A 20,825-nucleotide genomic window follows, 5' to 3' on the forward strand; every position below is an offset into this window, starting at 1 on the left:
GATTAAGGCACCTGCCACCACGCCTGGCTAATTTTTCTATTTTTTAGTACAGATGGAGTTTCACCATGTTGGCCAGGCTGGTCTCGAACTCCTGACCTCAGGTGATCTGCCCGCCTCCCCAGCCTCCCAAAGTGCTGGGATTACAGGCGTGAGCCACTGTGCCAGGCCCCAGAATATATTTTTAAGTGAAAAATACAAGGTGTTAAAGCATATGAATTTGGTATTTTACTGAATATGGGGAAATAAGAATTTCTATATGGAGATATTTATTTTTACAAAAAGAACCGTAAGTATATTGGTTGCCTAGAGCAGGTGGGTAGGAATGGGACAGAAAGTACAGGAAAAGAATCTGAGTATGTTTCTATATAGCTTTGACTTTTGAACTCAGTTAATATTTTACATTGTCAGAAATAAAAATAAATTGGACCAGGTGCAGTGGCTCATGCCTATAATCCCATCACTTTGCAGGGGTCAAGGCAGGCAGATCTCCTGAGGTCGGAAGTTTGAGACCAGCCTGGCCAACATGGCAAACCCCATCTCTACTAAAAATCAAAAAATTAGCGGGGGTGTAGTGGCGCATACCTGTAGTCTCAGCTACTCGGGAGGCTGAGGCAGGAGAATCACTTGAACCCAAGAGGCGGAGGTTGCAGTGAGCCAAGATCACACTACTGTACTCCAGCCCGTGCAACAGAGTGAGGCTCCGTCTCAAAAAGTAAAATCAATCAATAGGGATGGACAAAAATAGCCCTCACACAGACTATAAACAATGAACTTAACTCCATTTATATAAAATAACATAAATCATGCTAGGGAAAAAGTAACCCAATTTTTGAACTAGTATTCTAACTCTATACACTCAACAGAATATATTCTGAAAACAAAAACTGCAAAGGATTTGTGAACTTTATAAATTTGTAAAGGTTTCTTACTAGCAGTAATATTGATATAACAATTTGGAAGCTATCTGGTATTGGAGATTTGAGAAGGTATACTATTACTGGGAGCCAGGATCCTTTCATATTGTGAGAGTATAGAAACACAATTATGGGGCTGGGTGCAGTGGCTCATGCCTGTAATCCTAGCACTTTGGGAGGCCGAGGCAGGTGGATCTCCTGAGGTCAGGAGTTCAAGACCAACCTGGCCAACATGGTGAAACCCCATCTCTACTAAAAATACAAAAAAAAATTAGCTGGGCATGGTGGCGGGTGCCTGTAATTCCAGCTACTGGGGAGGCTGAGGCAGGAGAATCACTTGAACCCATGAGGCAGAGCTTGCAGTGAGCCGAGATCGCACCACTGCACTCCAGCCTGGGCGACAGAGCAAGACTCTGTCTCAAAAAAAAAAAAAAGAAACACAATTATAGGCCAGGAGTGGTGGCTCACGCCTATAATCCCAACACTTTGGGAGGCCGAGGTGGGCAGATCACAAGGTCAGGAGTTCAAGACCAGCCTGGCCAACATAGTGAAACCCCGTCTCTACTAAAAATACAAAACAATTAGCTGGGCGTGGTGGTGGGTGCCTGTAATTCCAGCTACTCAGGAGACTGAGGCAGGAGAATCACTTGAACCCAGGAGGTGGAGGTTGCAGTGAGCCGAGATCACGCCACTGCACTCCAGCCTGGATGACAAGAGTGAAACTGTCTTAAAAAAAAAAAAAAAGACATAATTGTGGAACAGAGGAAAGAGGAAAAGAACTCTGTGGTATAGGATTGGAATTAGAGGTATCAATATGAACTCACTTTTTTAAAAAAATGTATTCCCTAGTACCTGTCCAAAAATGAATAAGAATAGATTTAATTAGCTAAGCATGGTGGTGCATGCCTGTAATCCCAACTACTTGGGAGGCAGAGGTTGCAGTGTGTCACTCCAGCCTGGGTGACAGTGAGACTGTCTCCAAAATAAAAAAAAGATTGACATATACACACACATACGTACATATATATGTACATTTTTTGACATATATTCACATAAATGTGCCAATATATGCTTATATATGCATAGAATATTTATGGAAGGATGTTCTAGAAGAAAACTGTAGCTAATTCTGAAGGGTAGACTAAGGGATGTGGTTGGATGGGGACTTTTCATTGCTACTATTCTCTATTAATATTGGTTTTACCAAGTGCATGTATTACCTATTTAAACACTATGTAATTCTTTAATGTATCACCCAGAGCTAATATCTTCTTTCTTTATAGCTCAAAGACCTATAAAGAAAACAATCCAAAATAGACATGCAATTCTAACCTTCAGGACTGCTATCTGGCTCATACGTCTGTTGAGTTTCTTGCTGAAAGACAGTATTTTTCTTTTTCAATATTTCCAAGCTGTCTAAAGCAGTACTGTGTTCAGATAGCGACTTTAAAATAGAAATGGTATTTACTAATCCAGAAAGTTCTGAAGAATTTCTAGGATTCCAGTATTGTTTGCCTTCTCTGGCAGTTTCAACCTCAACATGGTCAGGGGGTGGACTTCTAATCTTTCCCAAATCTTCAGGTTCAGATATATGTGCTTCTGTGTCTTTGGAAATAAGATGCTTTTTTCCCAGTGGGTAAAACAAAGAATTGGAAATGTGGGTATTTGATTTATCAAGTGCAATACATTCATAGTGATTCTGATTGGTATTTAATAGTTGGACACTGTTGTCACTACTAGAAGTTGAGGGTAAAACATGTTCATCATTTTTGTCTAAGTCACTTCCCAAAATAAAAGGCTGAGGTTGAGCATTTTCTGAAAATAGATTACTATTTTCAGCAATCTGGTTTTGAATATGAGGAATATGTAAATTCATGTTTATACCTTTAGATTTATTCGGGGGTAAAGCAAAATCATAGTTAATCCTGACTTCTTGAATAGGTTTATTAGCATCTTCTTTATTATCTCCGTATACAGCATCAGTCCACTTGAAAGATTCAAAATTGCTTAATGTGTCACTATACTCCTCTATTTCTTTTCCTGTGTTTTCAGTTTTACATATTCCCATGTCAAAACCCACATAAGTTTTATCACAAAACTGTGATGGCAGAGTCTCTTTAACAGGAAATGTCACTGTAGGTTTGTCACTAACAGATGTTAAGAATGGCAAATGTTCACCCTCAATCTCTTCACAGTTTGTATTCTCAGACCTCTTTTGAAAACATGAATTGCCATCATTAACCAAAATGTCCTTTACCCAACTCTCTGAAACCTGGGAAATTTTGTTGCTTTCCTGTGATTCTTCCTCAGTGTCACTGGTCTCAAAATTGTTCAGATTAAAAGTTACCTCCAAAAATGGTTGTGTTACATTACTCAGAGATTCATGAATACTATTAAGACTTTCATTATCCATTTTACTTTCAGAAATCATGTCTGTAATGTCATCAGAGATCCTAGAATTATTACTAGATTCAATTTGGAGATGTTTCAGTTCTGGCAGAGATGACTCTGATTGTTCACACTCCTTTTCCAGTGTTCCACATGTATTTACCTCCTGAGCATTTTCTTTAATGAGAACTGATCCTTTAATGCACCCCTTGTCATTTTGATTAAAAGGTATTTTATTATCTTCTTGAATGTCAGATTCTGATAATATACCATCATTTTCTGCACTGCTACAAGTAACCTGTAAGCTACTGCTTTCATTGAATGAAGGAATTTCTAATTTTACTTCCTGATTCCAGGATGGATCATTATTACCGACTGACTGGTCTACATTATACTTTTTCCTCTCTTCAGCACATGTTTCAACGAACTGTATATTTTTTTGTAATGAAAGGTCTTTCAAATTAGAATTTACATCATCTTCCTGGGCCTTGGGTTTCCTTTCTGTATCATTCCCATCTACAGTAGAAGAATGTATAGGTGAACTCTGTGAGGATAAATACATGGCCCACCGGCTTTTATTTCTCATGGTATTTTCTGATTGATGCTGGTAGTATAAATTTTCTGTGCTCTTCATCTCAGCACACTCTTCCTGTTGAATTAGGTACTTTGGTTTAGTAGCAATTTTTAAACTTCCTTGTGGTTGTTTTTGAGGAAAATGCTCTGTCATCTCAGAATTTAGTTCCTCACATGAACTAGATGATTCGGACTTCAGAAGAGCTAATATCTGTGCTTTGCTTCTGATGTTTTGTGAAACTCCTGAATAGTGAGATGCCAAACCATCTCTTTTCACAGGCTCATTGGTCAGTAAAGAGTCTGAAAGCTTATTTCCAGAATTGACAGGAGAGCAAAAATAATTTTCTTCACACAGCACTTCTGGGTTAATCTGGAAGGATGGAGAAAAAACTGAAGAAAAATCCATGGCATTTCTCTCCCTGTTCTTGTAAGTCACAATGTTCTCAGGGTCTGCCAGTATATTATTTACATCTTTCTTGCCAACAGTAGGAAACAAAGGAGGCATGCTGTAGAATGGAGAAAAAATAGTAGGGCCAGTTTTCTTAGCCTCATGTGATGCAGCTGATTCACCACTTTCCATAATAACCATTTTCTTTGGAACCTGACGTGGTCCTTGAAAACCCTGAAAATATTAAAATAACTGTTAGGTGTACCATTACCCATTAAGAAAATGTGAAATGAACTGGCTAAGAAAAAAAAAGGAAAAGGATTGTTTCTGGTTTGCCTAAGGTAAAGTAATAACTCATATTTAAAGTTTGTCAAAGTACATTCATTTGTAATAAGATTTTTCAAAGTAGGGTTTACTTCCTTTCTACCTAAGTATACTATGAAGTGCCCTTTGAATGACAGAGTACAATAACTTCAAAATTCACTACTTTTTGAGACAATTTTATAAATATATTTTGATATATTATTTTCCATAGCAAAACTTACAGTAAACTTCCTTTTTAAGCCAGAGGGCTGACATCCAAGAGATCGGCCAGAGGATATAAATGTCCTTGAATTTAACTCTGGTGCTTCTTTATTGACATTCTGCTTAACAGTACCTATGGCTCCAGCAACTTTAACCTCTTCAACTGTGATTAAGTATCGATCACTTTCTAAGTCATCTCCAGGTTTCAACTGAAAGAATAAATGTCAAAATCACATACATCTAATTATTTGATTATCTATGTATTCCAGGATGCTCACTAGCACTAAGACACAATGGGTGTTCAATAAATAAGTGTTGAACGAATAAATCAGTAACTAAAGTCTTCAATTATTTATTATTATGTACTCATTAACTATCAATAAGCACAAAAAAGGACAATAATATAATTTTAAAATTTCTCTAATTTGTTTATTCAACAACACATATTAGAGCTAGGTGTGGTAGCTCACACCCGTAATCACAAGACTTTGGGAGACCAAGGCAAGAGGATTGCTTGAGGCCAAGATTATGAGACCAGCCTGGGCAAAATATTGAGATCCTGTCTCTACAAAAAATTTTTATTTTAAATTAGCCTGGGCTGGATGGGATGGCTTATGCCTGTAATCCCAGCACTAAGGACACCAAGGCAGGGGGATTGCTTGAAGCCAGGAGGTCAAGACCACCCTAGTCAACATAGCAAGACCCTGTCTCTACAAAAAACTTTTAAAAAAATTAGCCATGCATGGTGGCATGCACCTATAGTCCCAGCTATTTGGGGGGAATGAGGTGGGAGGATGATTTCAGACTAGGAGGTCAAGGCTGCAGTGAGTAGTTTTCACACCACTGCTCTCTAGCCTAGGTGACAAGAGTGAGACCCTGTCTCAAAAAAAAAAAAAAAAAAAAAATCAGCCAGGCATGGTGGCATGTTCCTATAGTCTCAGCTACTTGAAAGGCTGAGGTGGAAGGATCCCTTGAGCCCAGGAGTTTGAGGCTGTAGTAAGCTATGATCACACTACCATACTCCAACCTGGATGACAGAGTGAGACAATGTCTCTAAAAACAAAATTAAATTAGTAAATAAATATTACATACTGGGGACCTATATAAGGCCCCTTGTTACATGCTAGGGATACAAAGACAAACAAGAACAAAATGCCCCCTCTCAAGCAATTCACTTAGAATCCATACAACTAAGTGTAACTTTTCAAAAATTAGAGTTATTACCAACTATATATCTTTAAATGAATAAGATACTCATAATTATCACAAATTAAACATTATTACAAATCATTACAGTTGCTTAATCATATTCCAAAAATGCATTTTAATCATGTTAATGAGCAAATGTAGTACTTGCCACCACCTCTGACTGCAGCATAAAAATAAGATTATCGCCAGACGCAGTGGCTCACACCTATAATCCTAGCACTTTGGGAGGCCGAGGTGGACAGATCACCTGAGGTTGAGAGTTTGAGACCAGCCTGACCAACATGGTGAAACCCCGTCTCTACTAAAAATACAAAACAAATTAGCCGGGTGTGGTGGTGCATGCCTGTAATCCCAGCCACTCAGGAGGCTGAGGCAGGAGAATCACTTGAACCCGGGAGGCAGAGGTTGCAGTGAGGTGAGATCGCGCTATTGCACTCTAGCCTGGGCAACAAGAGCGAAACTCCATCTCAAAAAAAAAAAAAAAATTATCAGCTGAATTTGAAAATACACAAATCTATATCAGATTAATATTTTACTAATGAAATGATTTTTTTTTCTTTGACATGGAGTTTTGCTCTTGTTGCCCAGTCTGGAGTGCAACAGCGCAATCTCGGCTCACCGAACCTCCGCCTCCCGGGTTCAAGCGATTCTCCTACCTCAGCCTCCCAAGCAGCTGGGATTGCAGGCATGCACCACCACGTCCAGCTAATTTTTTGTATTTTTAGTAGAGAAGGGGTTTCTCCATGTTGGTCAGGCTGGTCTTGAACTCCTGACCTCAGGTGATCCGCCTGCCTCGGCCTCCCAAAGTGCTAGGATTACAGGCGTGAGCCACCGTGCCCGGCCTGAAATGATTTTTAAGATGAAATAATACTAGTTACCACCAATCAGACCATATACTAAGATACTGATTCTCCTAGACCCTTTTAAAAATACATAAAAGTAACATAACCACTACTGATGTCATGTAAAATTTCAAAATGAATACTATGGCCAAAAATCAACATTGTCATCATCACAGTATGCATTTTAACACATTTAGAATCACTGTACTAGACTACGTGCGGTGGCTCATGCCTGTAATCCCAGCACTTTAGGAGGCCAAGGCACGTGGATCACTTGAGGTCAGGAGTTCAAGACCAGCCTGGCCAACATGGTGAAACCCCACCTCTACTAAAAATACAAAAAATTAGCTGGGCATGGTGGCGCACGCCTGTAATCTCAGCTACTTGGGAGGCTGAGGAAGGAGAATCGCTTGAACCCAGGAGGCAGAGGCTGCAATGAGCCAAGATTATGCCACCACACTCCAGCCTGGGCAACAGAGGGAGACTCCATCTCGATTAAAAAAAAAAAAAAAAAAAAAAAAGAATCACTGTACTAACTAAAACTGCTAGGCACTTTACAGAAATTATTTCTAACCTTCAGACCGACCCTGTAAAATCTGTCTGTGATCTACATTTTACATCAGAGAAGTTAGACATAGAGAGTTTAGGTGGGCCAGGAAGTATTTAGAACTGGGAAATGAACCCAGAATGACCAACTTTAATATGCTAACTCTTCACTAAAATATGCCTTTAGTTCTCTTTCCATGCTTTTTCCTCTTTGAGAGGAAAAACACAAACTATGTATTTGAGAGAATACTTTATTTATGTATTTATTTTTAACCTTTAAGTTCAGGAGTACATGTGCAGGTTTGTTATATAGATAAACCCGTGTCATGGCGGTTTATTATACAGATTATTTCATCACCCAAGTATTAAGTCTAGTACCCATTATTTTTCCTGATCCTCTTCCTCCTCCTACCCTCTCTCCGTTTTTCAGTAGGCCTCAGTGTCTGTTGTTCCCCTTTGTCCATGCATTCTCATCATTTAGCTCCCACTTACATGTGAGAACATGTAATATTTGGTTCCCACTTACATGTGAGAACATGTAATATTTGGTTTTCTATGTTCCTGCATTAGTTTGCTAAGGATAATGACCTCCAGCTCCATCCATATTCCTGCAAAAGAACATGATCTCATTCTTTTTTATGGCTGTATAATATTTCATGGTGTATTTCTATCTCATTTTCTTTATCCAGTCTATCACTGATAGGCATTTAGGCTGATTCCATGTCTTTGCTATTGTGAATAGTGCTACAATGAACATACACATACATGTGTCTTTATGGTAGAACAACTTATATTCCTTTGGGTATATACCCAGTTATAGTACTCCTGGGTTGAATGGTAGTTCTGTTTTTAGGTGAGAGAATATTATACTTAAATGAGAATATGTCACAAAAAATTTCCCACAGTAGACCTCTGCCTATGAAAAAATCATGTAGTAGAATTAGACTCTAGAATCACCTCCTAGGATCAAATTTCAGCCTTCCTACCACTGTTACTCTATGAACATGAGCAAGTTACTTAACCTTTCTGCACTGCACTCCTAATCTATAAAAATCAGTTTTTTTTAGATTATAAAAAATCAGTTGTAGAGATTAAAGGAAACAATATCTAAAAGGTTTTAGCACAAAGTCTAGCTATAATGTTCAACAAATACTAACTATTAGTATTAATATTATGACGACACTAACAATATTCATAAAGGAGGTATTTAAAGAGATTTTTAAATAATAACTTAAAAATAAGATAAACACACTAAAATACCTCAAGGCATTTAAGAAACAGACTCTCCAAACATGCTCCTTTGTCATCATATAAAATTGCCTGTATGAAAACAAAATAAATGTTAAAAAGGAACAACACAATTATGCTTTTCTTAAACTTCTTCAAGAGGAAATAAGTAATTGTTATATAAGTAATCATATAATGAAAGGATTACATTTGTTGAACTTGGATTTGAAAATTCATCTATTTTGAATGTTTATTATGCATCAGTCTGTTTAAGAGAGTAAAGGCATACATAAAAGAAATTCGGGCAACCCGCTCGGGTCCCCTTCCATGCTGTGGAAGCTTCGTTCTTTCGCTCTTCGCAATAAATCTTGCTGCTGCTCAAAAAAAAAAAAAAGGAATTCAAGAACTTAATTCCTACCAGGAGGATATTAGAATGAAACTGGGAAGAGGCTGGGCATGGTGGCTCATGCCTGTAATCCCAGCATTTTGGGAGGCCAAAGCAGGTGGATCACCTGAGGTCTAGACCAGCCTGGCCAACATGGCAAAACCCCATCTCTACTAAAAATACAGGCTGAGGCAGGAGAATTGCTTGAACCCAGGTGACAGGGTTGCAGTGAGCCGAGATCGCGCCACTGCATTCCAGCCTGGGCAACAGAGTGAGACTCCATCTCAATTAAAAAAAAAAAAATTGGGAAGAAATTATAATTGAAACATATTAAAGGGGACAAACAGGAGACAAGATCATTTTAAGAGATTATTGCAATGGGATGGTATACAGGATGAAGGAGATGATTAGCACTTAAGATATTGACATTTGGGAGGATAAGACAACTATTTATGAGGTATAATGAATAAAACTTGTTAAATGTGAGGGGTAAGGGGGGAAAAAAGGATGCTAAGGTGATTACCATTTTCTAGCTTTTCCCTTATATCTGTAGCCCTTTTTCATAGCAATTTTTCCACTAGCCCCTTTAATATTGGTGTTTCCATCAGTTTGGAAAACAGTTTGGCAATTCCTTGAAAGATTAAAGTTCACACATGACCCAGCAATTCCACTCCTAGGTATATACCCAAGAGAAATAAAAACATATGTCTATACAAAAACTTGCACATTAATGCTCATAGCAGCATTATTCATAATAGCCAAAAAGTTGAAGTAACCCAAATGTATATCAACTGTATTATGAATGGATAAATAAAACATGACGTATTGGGCTTGGTACACGGCTCATGGTGTTAATCCCAGATACTCCAGGTACTCTGCAGGCTGAGATGCAAGGATTATCTGAGACCAGAGGTTCAAGATCAATCCAGGGAACGAAGCAAGGCTCTATCTCTAAAAAAATTTTTTTATTAGCCAGACATGGTGGTGCAAGCCTAAGTAGTCCCAACTACTTCGGAAGCTAAGGCGGAAGGATTGTTTGAGCCTAAGGGTTTGAGGCTACAGTGAACTATGATTGCACCACTGCAATCCAGCCTGGGCGACAGAGCAAGACCCTGTCTATTTAAAAAAAGAAAATCGCCAGGCATGGTGGCTCAAGCCTGTAATCCCAGCACTTTGGGAGGCCGAGGCGGCGGATCACAAGGTCAGGAGATCGAGACCATCCTGCTAACACGGTGAAACCCCATCTCTACTAAAAATACAAAAAAATTAGCCGGGCGCGGTGGCAGGCGCCTGTAGTCCCAGCTATTCGGGAGGCGGAGGCAGGAGAATGGCGTGAAACCCGGGAGGCGGAGCTTGCAGTAAGCCGAGATCGCGCCACTGCACTCCAGCCTGGGCAACAGAGCGAGACTCCGTCTCAAAAAAAAAAAAAAAAGAAAGAAAAGAAAATCATGCCAGGCGTGGTGGCTCACGTCTGTAATCCCAGCACTTTGGGAGGCTGAGGCGGGCAGATCACCTGAGGTCAAGAGTTCGAGACCAGCCTGACCAACACGGAGAAACCCCGTCTCTACTAAAATACAAAATTAGCCAGCCTTGGTGGCACATGCCTGTAATCCCAGCTCCTCAGGAGGCTGAGGCAGGAGAATCGCTTGAACTGGGGAGGTGGATGTTGTGGTGAGCTGAGATCACGCCATTGCACTCCAGCCTGGGCAACAAGAACGAAACTCCGTCTCAAAAAAAAAAAAAAAGTTATATGGCAATAAAAAATAAAATATATATGAAGATACATGCTTCAACATGGAAGAACCCTGAAAATATTATGCTAAATAAGACTTATTCACAAAAGACTACTTATTATATAATTTCATTGATGCAAAAATGTCCAGAATAGGTAAATCTATAGAGACAGTAAGTAGATTTGTGTTTGCATAGGGCTGGGGGCTGGGTACTGAGTAGTAATTTCCAATGAGTATGAGATTTCTTTTGGTGGTGACAAAAATATGCCAAATTTAAATTGTGCTAATGGTTGCAAAACTGTGAAAATACTAAAAATCACTGAACGGGTGAATCGAAAAGTGTGTGAAGTGTGAATTATATCTCAATAAAGCTGTTAAAAAAAATGGTATTCTTGTCCCTCTATTCTTTTAATTTGATACACCCTCCCTGAGCACTATCATCCATATAAATCAGATCATGTTATGCTCCTGCTCAAATCATTCCCATGTCTCTACAGCTCCTAAGAATAACAAAAGTTCTTTCCATAGCCAGTGAGGCTTATATAATCCCCTTTATCTCCATTCTCGCCCTTGCTCACTCCGTTCCAACCACACTAATGTCCTTGTTATTGCCTTTCACTAGACATACATATGCATTTAATTTAGTGGTCTGTCTCCTCTACGTTACTTCCATGAAGTCAGGGATTTATTTGTTTTGTTCCCTGCTGTATTTCTTAGAACAGTGTGCAACTCACTCGGATGCTCAAAAAATATTTGTTGAACAAATGAATCCACTCCAATAGTTTCAAATACCATCTAAAAGCCAAGGACTTCCAATCTATACTAGTAGTCAGGAACTCCTTTCAGAGGTCTGGGTCTCTATAGCTAATTACGTGAGTGCTTCTATGATACTTCAAATTTATTTATTTATTTTATTTTAATTTTTTTTCTTTTTTTGAGACTGAGTCTTGCTCTATTGCTCAAGCTACAGTGCAGTGGCATGATCTCAGATCACTGCAACCTCCACCTCCCAGATTCAAGCGATTCTCAGGCCTCAATCTCTTGAGTAGCTGGAATTACAAGCACCCGCCACCATGCCTGGCTAATTTTTATATTTTTAGTAGAGACGAGGTTTCACCACGTTAACCAGGCTGGCCTGGTCTCAAACTCCTGACCTCAAGTGATCTGCCCACTTTGGCCTCCCAAAGTACTAGGATTACAGGCATGAGCCACTGCGCCCAGCCTCAAATTTATTATGTTCAAAATGGAACTAAAAATCTTGATTGTTCCCATTCACTTATTTTTCTTTTTGAAATATTTCATTTTAGGAAATAAATACACAAACCTAAAAGTCATTCTGGATCCTCTTCTCACCTTCTATATCCAAGATCTAAGAGGCTATGCTTTCATAATTTCTCTATAATCATTCTTTTTCTCCATTGCCATTGCAAATGCCTGCTTGGTCAGACCTCCATTAATTTTTGTCTAGATTATTCTACAGCCTCTACTATAAGTCTCTGAAATCCAATCTGACTTTCATCTACACAACTTTTACACTGCTGCCAAACCAATCTTTCTAAAATACAAATATAGCCGGGCACGGTGGCTCATGTCTGTAATCCCAGCACTTTAAGAGGCTGAGGCGGGTGGATCATCTGAGGTCGAGAGTTTGAGACCAACCTGGCCAACATGGTGAAACCCGTCTCTACCAAAAATACAAAAATTAGCCAAGTGTGGTGGCACATGCTTGTAATCCCAGCTACTCAGGAGGCTGAGGCCCAAGAATCACTTGTGCCCAGGAGGCAGAGGCTGTAGTGAGCCGAGATAGTGCCACTGCACTCCAGCCTAGGTGACAGTGGAAGACTTCTACTCAAAAAAATAGAATAAAATAAAATACAAATATGATATGTCACTCTTCTTCTCATAATTCTTCATTAGCTCCTGGGGCTGAGCATACAAAATTCTTCATGATATGGTTCCTGTCTACCACTTTAGCTTTATACTGCATCATTTCCCAATATGGGGCCTTCATTTCAGCTATATTTAAATGCTTATAGTTCCCCACATTTCGTATCATTTCATACATTCATGTTGTTGGGACTAGGATACAATCTTCAGCTCCCTTCCCCCAACTTAGCAATTTTGTTTACAAAACAGAACAAAAAATATATATATATGCTTCATCTGGAAAGACTTCTCTGAACCAGAGACAGATCTAAATGTCTCTACCTTGTAATCTCATAGAATCCTAAACAAACATATTATGATCCTTATGCCCTTAGTCAAAAATTAGATAAAAGTCCCTTGAAGACAAGAATTATAATAACAAACTACCATTCATTGCGTGCTCAGGATGTGGCAGGTACTTCGTTAAGGTCTTTACGTGTTTCTTATTTTAATCCTTAAGACAACTTTATGAAGCATCATTTTCCCCATTTTACAAAAAAAGAACAGAGGCACTGAGATTACTCCCCCAAAATTATACATCTAATAAGAGAAGAGCCAGAATTGAAACTGAGGTCTACTTGACATTTGATGCTAACTGCTCTTCTACTCTGCATCCATCTATCTTATTTGACTTTTCCCACTGTCTACCAATAATATGTTGGTTGGTTGATGACTTATTCAGTGGAAGATGAATAACTTTGACAGAATTTAGATAGAGAAAAGGCATAACTAGCAAGAGAAGAATATAAGCAATAGCCTGCATTTAAGATTGAGGGCGTTATTTAGGAAACAGTGAGATAATTAACTTGCCTGGAACATAGAAACTTTCAGGGACTAACTTGAATCTATCTTGTTTTCCTATAACCTACTTGTGTGAGATATATAATGGGCACTCAACAAATGTATGCTATAGTTGAAGATAAAGTTGGATAATAGCACTAGCATGACCATAATAATTTGGAACCACAAGACAATACAAAGGATATGCAGAATCCAATCAGATGGCTTTTAAATATCTACAAGATTTTAAAGACACTGGATCTAAAGAAAAAGGCAGAATATAAAAGAAAAAGTTATATAGAATAGCATCAGACACTGAATGAATTAGTTTATGTATTTAAAAAAACATGTGGATATGCAAAGACCTGAATATTCATCTATTTAAATTAGAAGAATTAATCACATGACTTGAACATAGCGATATTAACTATGAGACCACCACCTTTAAAGAGCGTAGACTTGGAGATCCTGTTGTTACTACAATTAAACACAAGGCTCGACATGTTCCTTGGTGATGGTGTTCAAGTTATCCTGATTTTCTATAGCCCTGGGTCTCAAATTTCAATCCAAAATCTTATTAGCAGCCTCAGTTCATTGATATGATAACTCCAGTTTACTTGGGTAACAAGTTTTTTACTCAACGTGAAAGTACCCTCTAACTCCTGAAACATTTAGAACTGGATATAGAGATAATGAAGTAATTCGAAACAAAAATATCAATACTTTTGAATTATGATCATGAATAGATTTTAGTTATTGGCCAATCTGACATTAGGTAATCCGATATTTAAAATATTTGAGCCAGGCGCGGTGGCTTATGCCTGTAATCCCAATACTTTGGGAGGCCAAGGCAGGCAGACGGCTTGAGCTCAGGAGTTTGAGACCAGCCTGGCCAACATGGTGAAACCCTGTCTCTACAAAAAATGTAAAAATTGCCAGGTGAGGTGGTGTGTGCCTGTGGTTCCAGCTACTTGGGATGCTGAGGTGGGAGGATCACTTGAGCCTAGGAGGTGGAGGTTGCAGAGAGCAGAGATTGCACCGCTGCACTCCAGCCTGAGTGACAGAGTTAGTTCTGTCTCAAAAGACAAACAAACAAAAGAAAAACTAATAAAATATTTGTGTTATTTTTAATTTTAAAAAGCTACTTTTGCCAGGCACAGTGGCTCATACCTGTAATACCAGCACTTTAGGAGGCTGAGGTGGGTGGATCACTTGAGGTCAGGAGTTCGAGACCAGCCTGGCCAACATGGTGAAACCCCATCTCTACTAAAAACACAAAAATTAGCCAGGCATGGTGGTGGGCGCTTGTAATCCCAGCTACTCAGGAGGCTGAGGCAGGATAATCACTTGAACCTTGGATGCAGAGGTTGTAGTGAGCCAAGACTGTGCCACTGCACTCCAGCCTGGGCAACAGAGCAAGACTCTGTCTAAAAAAAGAAAAAAAAAAAAAAGCACTTAGTTTTTTCAACTTAAGTTGCTTGAACATTAAGCTAAAACCCTACTGAAAGTAACTGTTTAACTTAACTAGGTTTACAAATTTAATAGGATTACATAAATTGAACTTGAAGGCTTAAGGCAAAATTAGTTTTTTAATTTGCTGTTTTAACAAATTAAATATTAAGAAACAGTAGGGCCAGGCGCAGTGGCTCAGGCCAGGCGCAGTGGCTCACGCCTGTAATCCCAGCACTTTGGGAGGCCTAGGGAGGTGGATTACCTGAAGTCAGGAGTTCAAGACCAGCCTGACCAACATGGTGAAACTCCGTGTCTATTAAAAATACAAAAAGTAGCTGAGCATAGTTGCAAGTGCCTGTAATCTCAGCTACTCAGGAGGCTGAGGCAGGAGACTCACCTGAACCTGGGAGGCAGAGGCTTCAGTGAGCCGAGATTGTGCCACTGCACTCCAGCCTGGGCGACAAGAGCAAAAATCCATCTCAAAAAAAAAGAACAGAATATGGTTATCTTTAATTGCTAGACTGAGGAGTAGGGACTTCATTCAGGAGGCCACAGACATTGTCAATGTGTCCTATATAAAATTAGTGACTCAACTGTAATAAAGTTCTTTTTTAAAATTAGTAATATTTGGATCACCTGAGGTCAGGAGTTCAAGACCAGCCTGAACAACATGGCGAAACCCTGTCTCTACTAAAAATACAAAAAATTAGCCGGGCGTGGTGGTGGCACCTATAGTCCCAGCTACTTGGGGGGCTGAGGCAGAACTGCTTGAACGTGGGAGGCGGAGGCTGCAGTGAGCCGAGATCACGCCACTGCACTCCAACCCGGGCAACAGAGTGAGATTCTGGCTCAAAAAAAAAAAAAAAAAAAAAAAGACACAGTAGAATGGAGAATGGTTAGGACATGGGCCCTGGGGACAAAAAGCCTAGGTTCATATGTGGCTCCTCCACCTTCCAGCTTTGACCCTTGGGCAAGCTACTCCATCTCTCTGTACCCATTTCATCTTCGGTAAAATAAAGATTAAAAGAATACCTAACTAGTAGGAGAGTTATGCAGACTAAGTAAGTTGATACTTTTAAAGCATTATGCCTAGCATATAATAAGCAGTTTATAACTTTTTAAAAACTTTTTTATTTACTTTTAATTTTTTTGTAGAGACAGAGTCTTGCTTCGCTGCCCAGGCTGGTCTTGAACTCCAGGCTTCAAGCAATCTTCCTGCCTCAGCCTCCCAACGTGGTGGGATTACAGGTATGAGCCATGATGCCTGGCCTTATCATTTATGTTAGGAGCATTCCAATTCCACTCCTGGAGTTATTTTAAAAATATACAAAAAATTATCATTAACAATAGTCACTCAGCCGGGGGCAGTGGCTCACTCCTGTAATCCCAGAACTTTGGGAGGCTGAGGCAGGCAGCTCACCTGAGGTCAGGAGTTCGAGACCAGCCTGGGCAACATGGTGAAACCCCGTCTCTACTAAAAATACAAAAAAATTAGTCAGGCATGGTGTCGGGTGCCTGTAATCCCAGCTACTTGGGAGGCTGAGGCAGGAGAATCGTTTGAACCCGGGAGGCAGAGTTTGCAGTGAGCCGAGATTGTGCCACTGCGCCCCAGCCTGGGTGACAGAGTAAGACTCTGTCTCAAAAAAAATAAAAATAAATAACAATAGTTACTGTACTGTGCTACTGGATAACAGATCGTATTCATTCTATCTATTAATGAACTATTTTTATAACGCACAAATTAACCACTGTGATATGGGGATCATTTGAAAATCTGTTTTCACATCATTTCAGTGTATGGATATATCTGACATTTTATCATGTACAGTTTTTTAAATATTCAATCAAAAATCGAGAACCTTGCTCTTGCACCCTGTAGTCAACTGCTTTGTACTCACTTTGTTTCCTAAGTGAGTGATCTTCAGAATTCCATCTTGCCACACTTTTGACTTCTTCATCTTTTGATGAGTATATAGAACCTTATTTCCAAAAATACAAAAGAAATGGTTTCCATTTATATATATTCAATGTTATGTATTTTATATATCCTTCCTACATACAAAATATATTTAAGGCACCTTTCATCAAAAAAAGGCACATACACCCATATCAATTTTTTAAATTTTAAAAACAAAAGCACAGATAGCATGACAATAACATTAAATATTAATTAAAAGAAATAAATAAGGGAAGGAAGGGAGAGAGAGAAGGAGAGGGAGGGAATAGGGGAGGAAATGGCAGGAGAAGGAAGAAAGGAGAGGAGAAATCCAAGGAAAAAACAAAAAAGATAAATGAGCATTGAAAGTAATTTGAGCTCCCTAGTCATCAGTTGGAAGGGAAAAAAATTACTGGATTACACAGTACTTATAATCTGTGCAGTTCTCAAAGTTTGGTCCAGAGACTCCTGGAGGTCTCCAAGACCTTTACAGGTATCTGTGAGGTCAAAACTATTTTCATGATGCTGTCTTTTCATCCTCACTCCTTCAGGGGTGCAGAATGAAGTTTCCCAGGATTATGTATATGCAATATTGTAAGATTCAATTGCAACCTGAATGTAGAAGAAACAAATATGAGAATCCAGTTGTCTTCCATTAAGCCAAATCATAAATACTTTTTACATTTCTGCTTTAACTTCTAGTATGAAAAACATCAATAGACGTAAGACCCTATATACACAAGTTATTTGGGGTCAATAATTTTCTAAGTGTTAAAGAGTCCCGAGACCAAATAGTGTGAGAACCGCTGATCTATACAGAAGACGGATGCCAGTTCTTCAAGAGAAAGAAATTGTTTCCCGGTCTCACACTTTCAAAGATTATGTTACAAAGGACTTTGTCTAATACTTGATCTTAGGCAAAAGGCTGAAAAGTGATGATTTTGTGTAACAAATATGAATAGTAGGTAACAGATAGGGTTACCAGATAAAATACTGTGCAATATTTGGGATCCTAATGCTAAAAAAGGTATGCATTATTTGAAATTCAAATTTAACTGAGTAGCCTGTTTTTTGTTTTGTTTTTGCTAAATCTGGCAACACATCAAGATGTTTGTGAAACGCCTTTAAAAGAAAGAAGAAAGAAAGGGACAGAGGAAGGGAATTTCACCAAACTGTGAAAAATGGTAAAACTTACAATAAATTCTTGGCTTTCCATTATTTCTTCTGAAGTTATAAACCAGCTGGGTCCAGGAAATAGGAAATATTCAACTATTTATACCACCTAAAATTAAAAATGACATAAAATTTCAACCCTGATTTTTAAAAAATATCAAATATAATTTTTCTCAATAAACTCCCAACCACAGACATGAATCAAGGAGTTCCAAGATTACCTAACTACCAAGGGAAACAGAGGTGTAATTATCTATCACTGAGGACACAGTAAAAGTGATACCATGCTGTGAAACAAGAATTTTTTCATAAGTAAAGAAAAAACTAAGTAAAATACATAAATTAACTTGTAGTCTGCATTTTTCCAGATGCATAATATGTATCAGAAAACACGAATTTGTCCTCCACATGTTTGGTTCCCTATAGCCCAAATTCAATTTTTAAAGTTTTCTGAATTGCTATGGTTACCACAAGATGGCCCCCTTGTGTTTTAAATTTTTCCTTTCACTTCTTGGCATCAATATACCACAGTATCTAGGACCAATTACATAGTACCTCTGCAAGGAAAAATCTTTCCAACACTGTTGCAACAGTTACTGTAGTTGTTATGCTATTGGATAAAACTGTTTTTGTGGGCAAATCTGGAAATCTAAAATCACTGATGGTGATCCATGAAGAAGTAAACAGCCAAAGAAACATACTTTCTTTTTTTTCCCCTAAGGTGGTTCTCAAGATGTGACCCCTGGACCAACAGTATCATCTGGGAACTAGTAAGAAATGACCTATTAAGTCAGAAAGTCTGGGGTTGGGGGCCCAGCAGTCTGTGTTTTAAGAAGCCCTCCAAGTGATGCTGATGGACACTCAAGTTTGAGAATACAGACCTAAAAGACCTAGAAGGATTCAATAAAGCTGTAATTGTGATTTCAGTTCCTCCTTTAGACATATAAAATATGCCACTTACATATTATTTATAAGTTACATATATTTATTCAGTACTTACTATTGTGCCAGATATTATGCTAAAGTACTTAAATGGAAACTCTATCCTCCATCTGAAGGAATTTCAGTATGGCGGGGTGATAAACAGTAATTTTAATAAAATAAGGCAGGAATAAGCACAGCAGGGGCACCCAGCTTGGTGTGGATCATCAAACAAAGCTTCTTCAAGGAAGTAAAGTCTAAGCTGTAAGCTGAAATAACCCTTAGTCAAGGGAAGGCCAGTGAAGGTCTTCCCAAACAAGAATTGCAGGCCTATGATCCCAGCACTTTGGGAGGCCGAGACAGGCAGATCACCTGAAGTCAGGAGTTCGAGACCAGCCTGGCCAACATGGTGAAACCCCTGTCTCTACTAAAAATACAAAAATTAGCCAGGTGTGGTGGTGCCTGCCTATAATCCCAGCTACTTGGGAGGCTGAGGCAGGACAATCACTTGAACCCAGGAGGCAGAGGCTGCAGTGAGCCGAGATCACGCCACTGCACTCCAGCCTGGGCGACAAGAGCAAAACTGTCTCAAAAAAAAATAAATAAAAGGGCGAGGCGGGGGCGGTGAAGTGCAAGAAAGTCACTGGCATCTTCCATTGACTAATCAAGGTGATCTGGAGAAAGAATAGGTAAGGGGTATGCAAATGAGATGTGCATACTTGCTTCGTGACACAGGTCACAGGACAGAAACCAAACCTACAGAAGGACTGCCTTTCAGAAATATAACTCCTTGCCGGGTGTGGTGACTCACGCCTGTAATCCCAGCACTCTGGGAGGCCATGGCGGGTGGATCATGAGGTCAGGCGCTCGAGACCAGCCTGACCAACATGGTGAAACCCCGTCTCTACTAAAAATACAAAAATTAGCTGGGCATGGTGGCACACGCCTGCAGTCCCAGCTACTCAGGAGGCTGAGGCAGGAGAATTGCTTGAACCCGGGAGGCGGAGGTTGCAGTGAGCAGAGATCACGCCATTGCACTCCAGCCTGGGCGACAGAGCGAGACTCCATCTCAAAAAAAAAAAAAAAAAAGAAATACAACTTCCACATCCTATCTCCCTCCCCTCCAGCGTACATAAATTGCTGATGCCTAAGAATGCCAAGAAGATAAAAGAGAGATCGAGAAAAACACTCCTGGGCTAGATATGCTGTATACATAGATGAGAATACATGGTACAGACACAGTGCTGGGCATGTGGCAGTTATTAATATCAGATCTGTTTAATAGCTACCATTTATTCAGTGCTACCATATGCTAGAGACTGTTAAATGCTTTATTTGGAGGTTTTGTTTCTGTTGGCTTTTTAACTTTTCTTTTTCTTTTACAGAGACAGGGTGTCACTCTGTCACCTAGGCTGGAGTGCAGTGTTGCAATCATAGCTCGCTGCGGCCTCAAACTCCTGGGCTCAAGCAATCCTTCCAGCTTCCCAAAGTGCTATATTATAAACTACATTATATACATTATATTATGTTAATCATATACATTATGATTAGGTAATTTTATAATATATAACTATTATTACTGTATTATGTAATATACAATTATATGATTATCGTGTGTAATTATATATAACTATTTATTGATTACATACTATGTATCAGGCAGGAATTGGACAAGATACTTTACATACAGTATTTATCACTCTCATAATCCTGAAGAATAAGCATTATTACAATTTACAGATTAGGAACCCAGTATTTACTAGTTTAGGATAATTTATATGCTATTTCGCAATTGCAAGATAAATTCTCCATTATTTTCCTAAATTGAGATATTACTTCTGGAATGTACAGTTTAAAAAGAACTGAGAAGACTGAAACTCTTAAAGGATGGTTAAATTCGATTATAG

The 20,825-nt window shown here is 39.0% G+C and overlaps 1 protein-coding gene across 10 annotated transcripts in view; it reads right to left on the bottom strand.

Moving 5' to 3' along the window:
• The window catches only part of ZGRF1 (zinc finger GRF-type containing 1), a 100,448-nt gene that overhangs the window by 78,068 nt on the left and 1,555 nt on the right, over positions 1-20,825 (bottom strand). For 6 of the 10 annotated variants that reach the window (XR_008625212.2, XM_055111720.2, XM_055111721.2 and 3 more), the window contains exons 2-7: positions 18,020-18,106; positions 16,787-16,867; positions 15,286-15,366; positions 8,646-8,705; positions 4,809-4,997; positions 2,247-4,497 (exon numbers count right to left, since the gene is read on the bottom strand). Coding sequence is in view for 9 of the 10 variants with exons in the window: in XM_055111720.2 (XP_054967695.1) it covers positions 2,247-4,497; positions 4,809-4,997; positions 8,646-8,705; positions 15,286-15,366; positions 16,787-16,867; positions 18,020-18,040 (2,683 nt within the window). In the remaining variant the exon portion in view is untranslated. The remainder of the gene's footprint in view (positions 1-2,246; positions 4,498-4,808; positions 4,998-8,645; positions 8,706-15,285; positions 15,367-16,786; positions 16,868-18,019; positions 18,107-20,825) is intronic. The other 4 variants (XM_034959010.3, XM_034959013.3, XM_034959015.3 and 1 more) reach the window with 1 other exon arrangement.

The sequence above is a fragment of the Pan paniscus genome, chromosome 3 (assembly GCF_029289425.2).
Source record: "Pan paniscus chromosome 3, NHGRI_mPanPan1-v2.0_pri, whole genome shotgun sequence".
In the NCBI taxonomy this organism is placed as follows: Eukaryota; Metazoa; Chordata; class Mammalia; order Primates; family Hominidae; genus Pan; species Pan paniscus.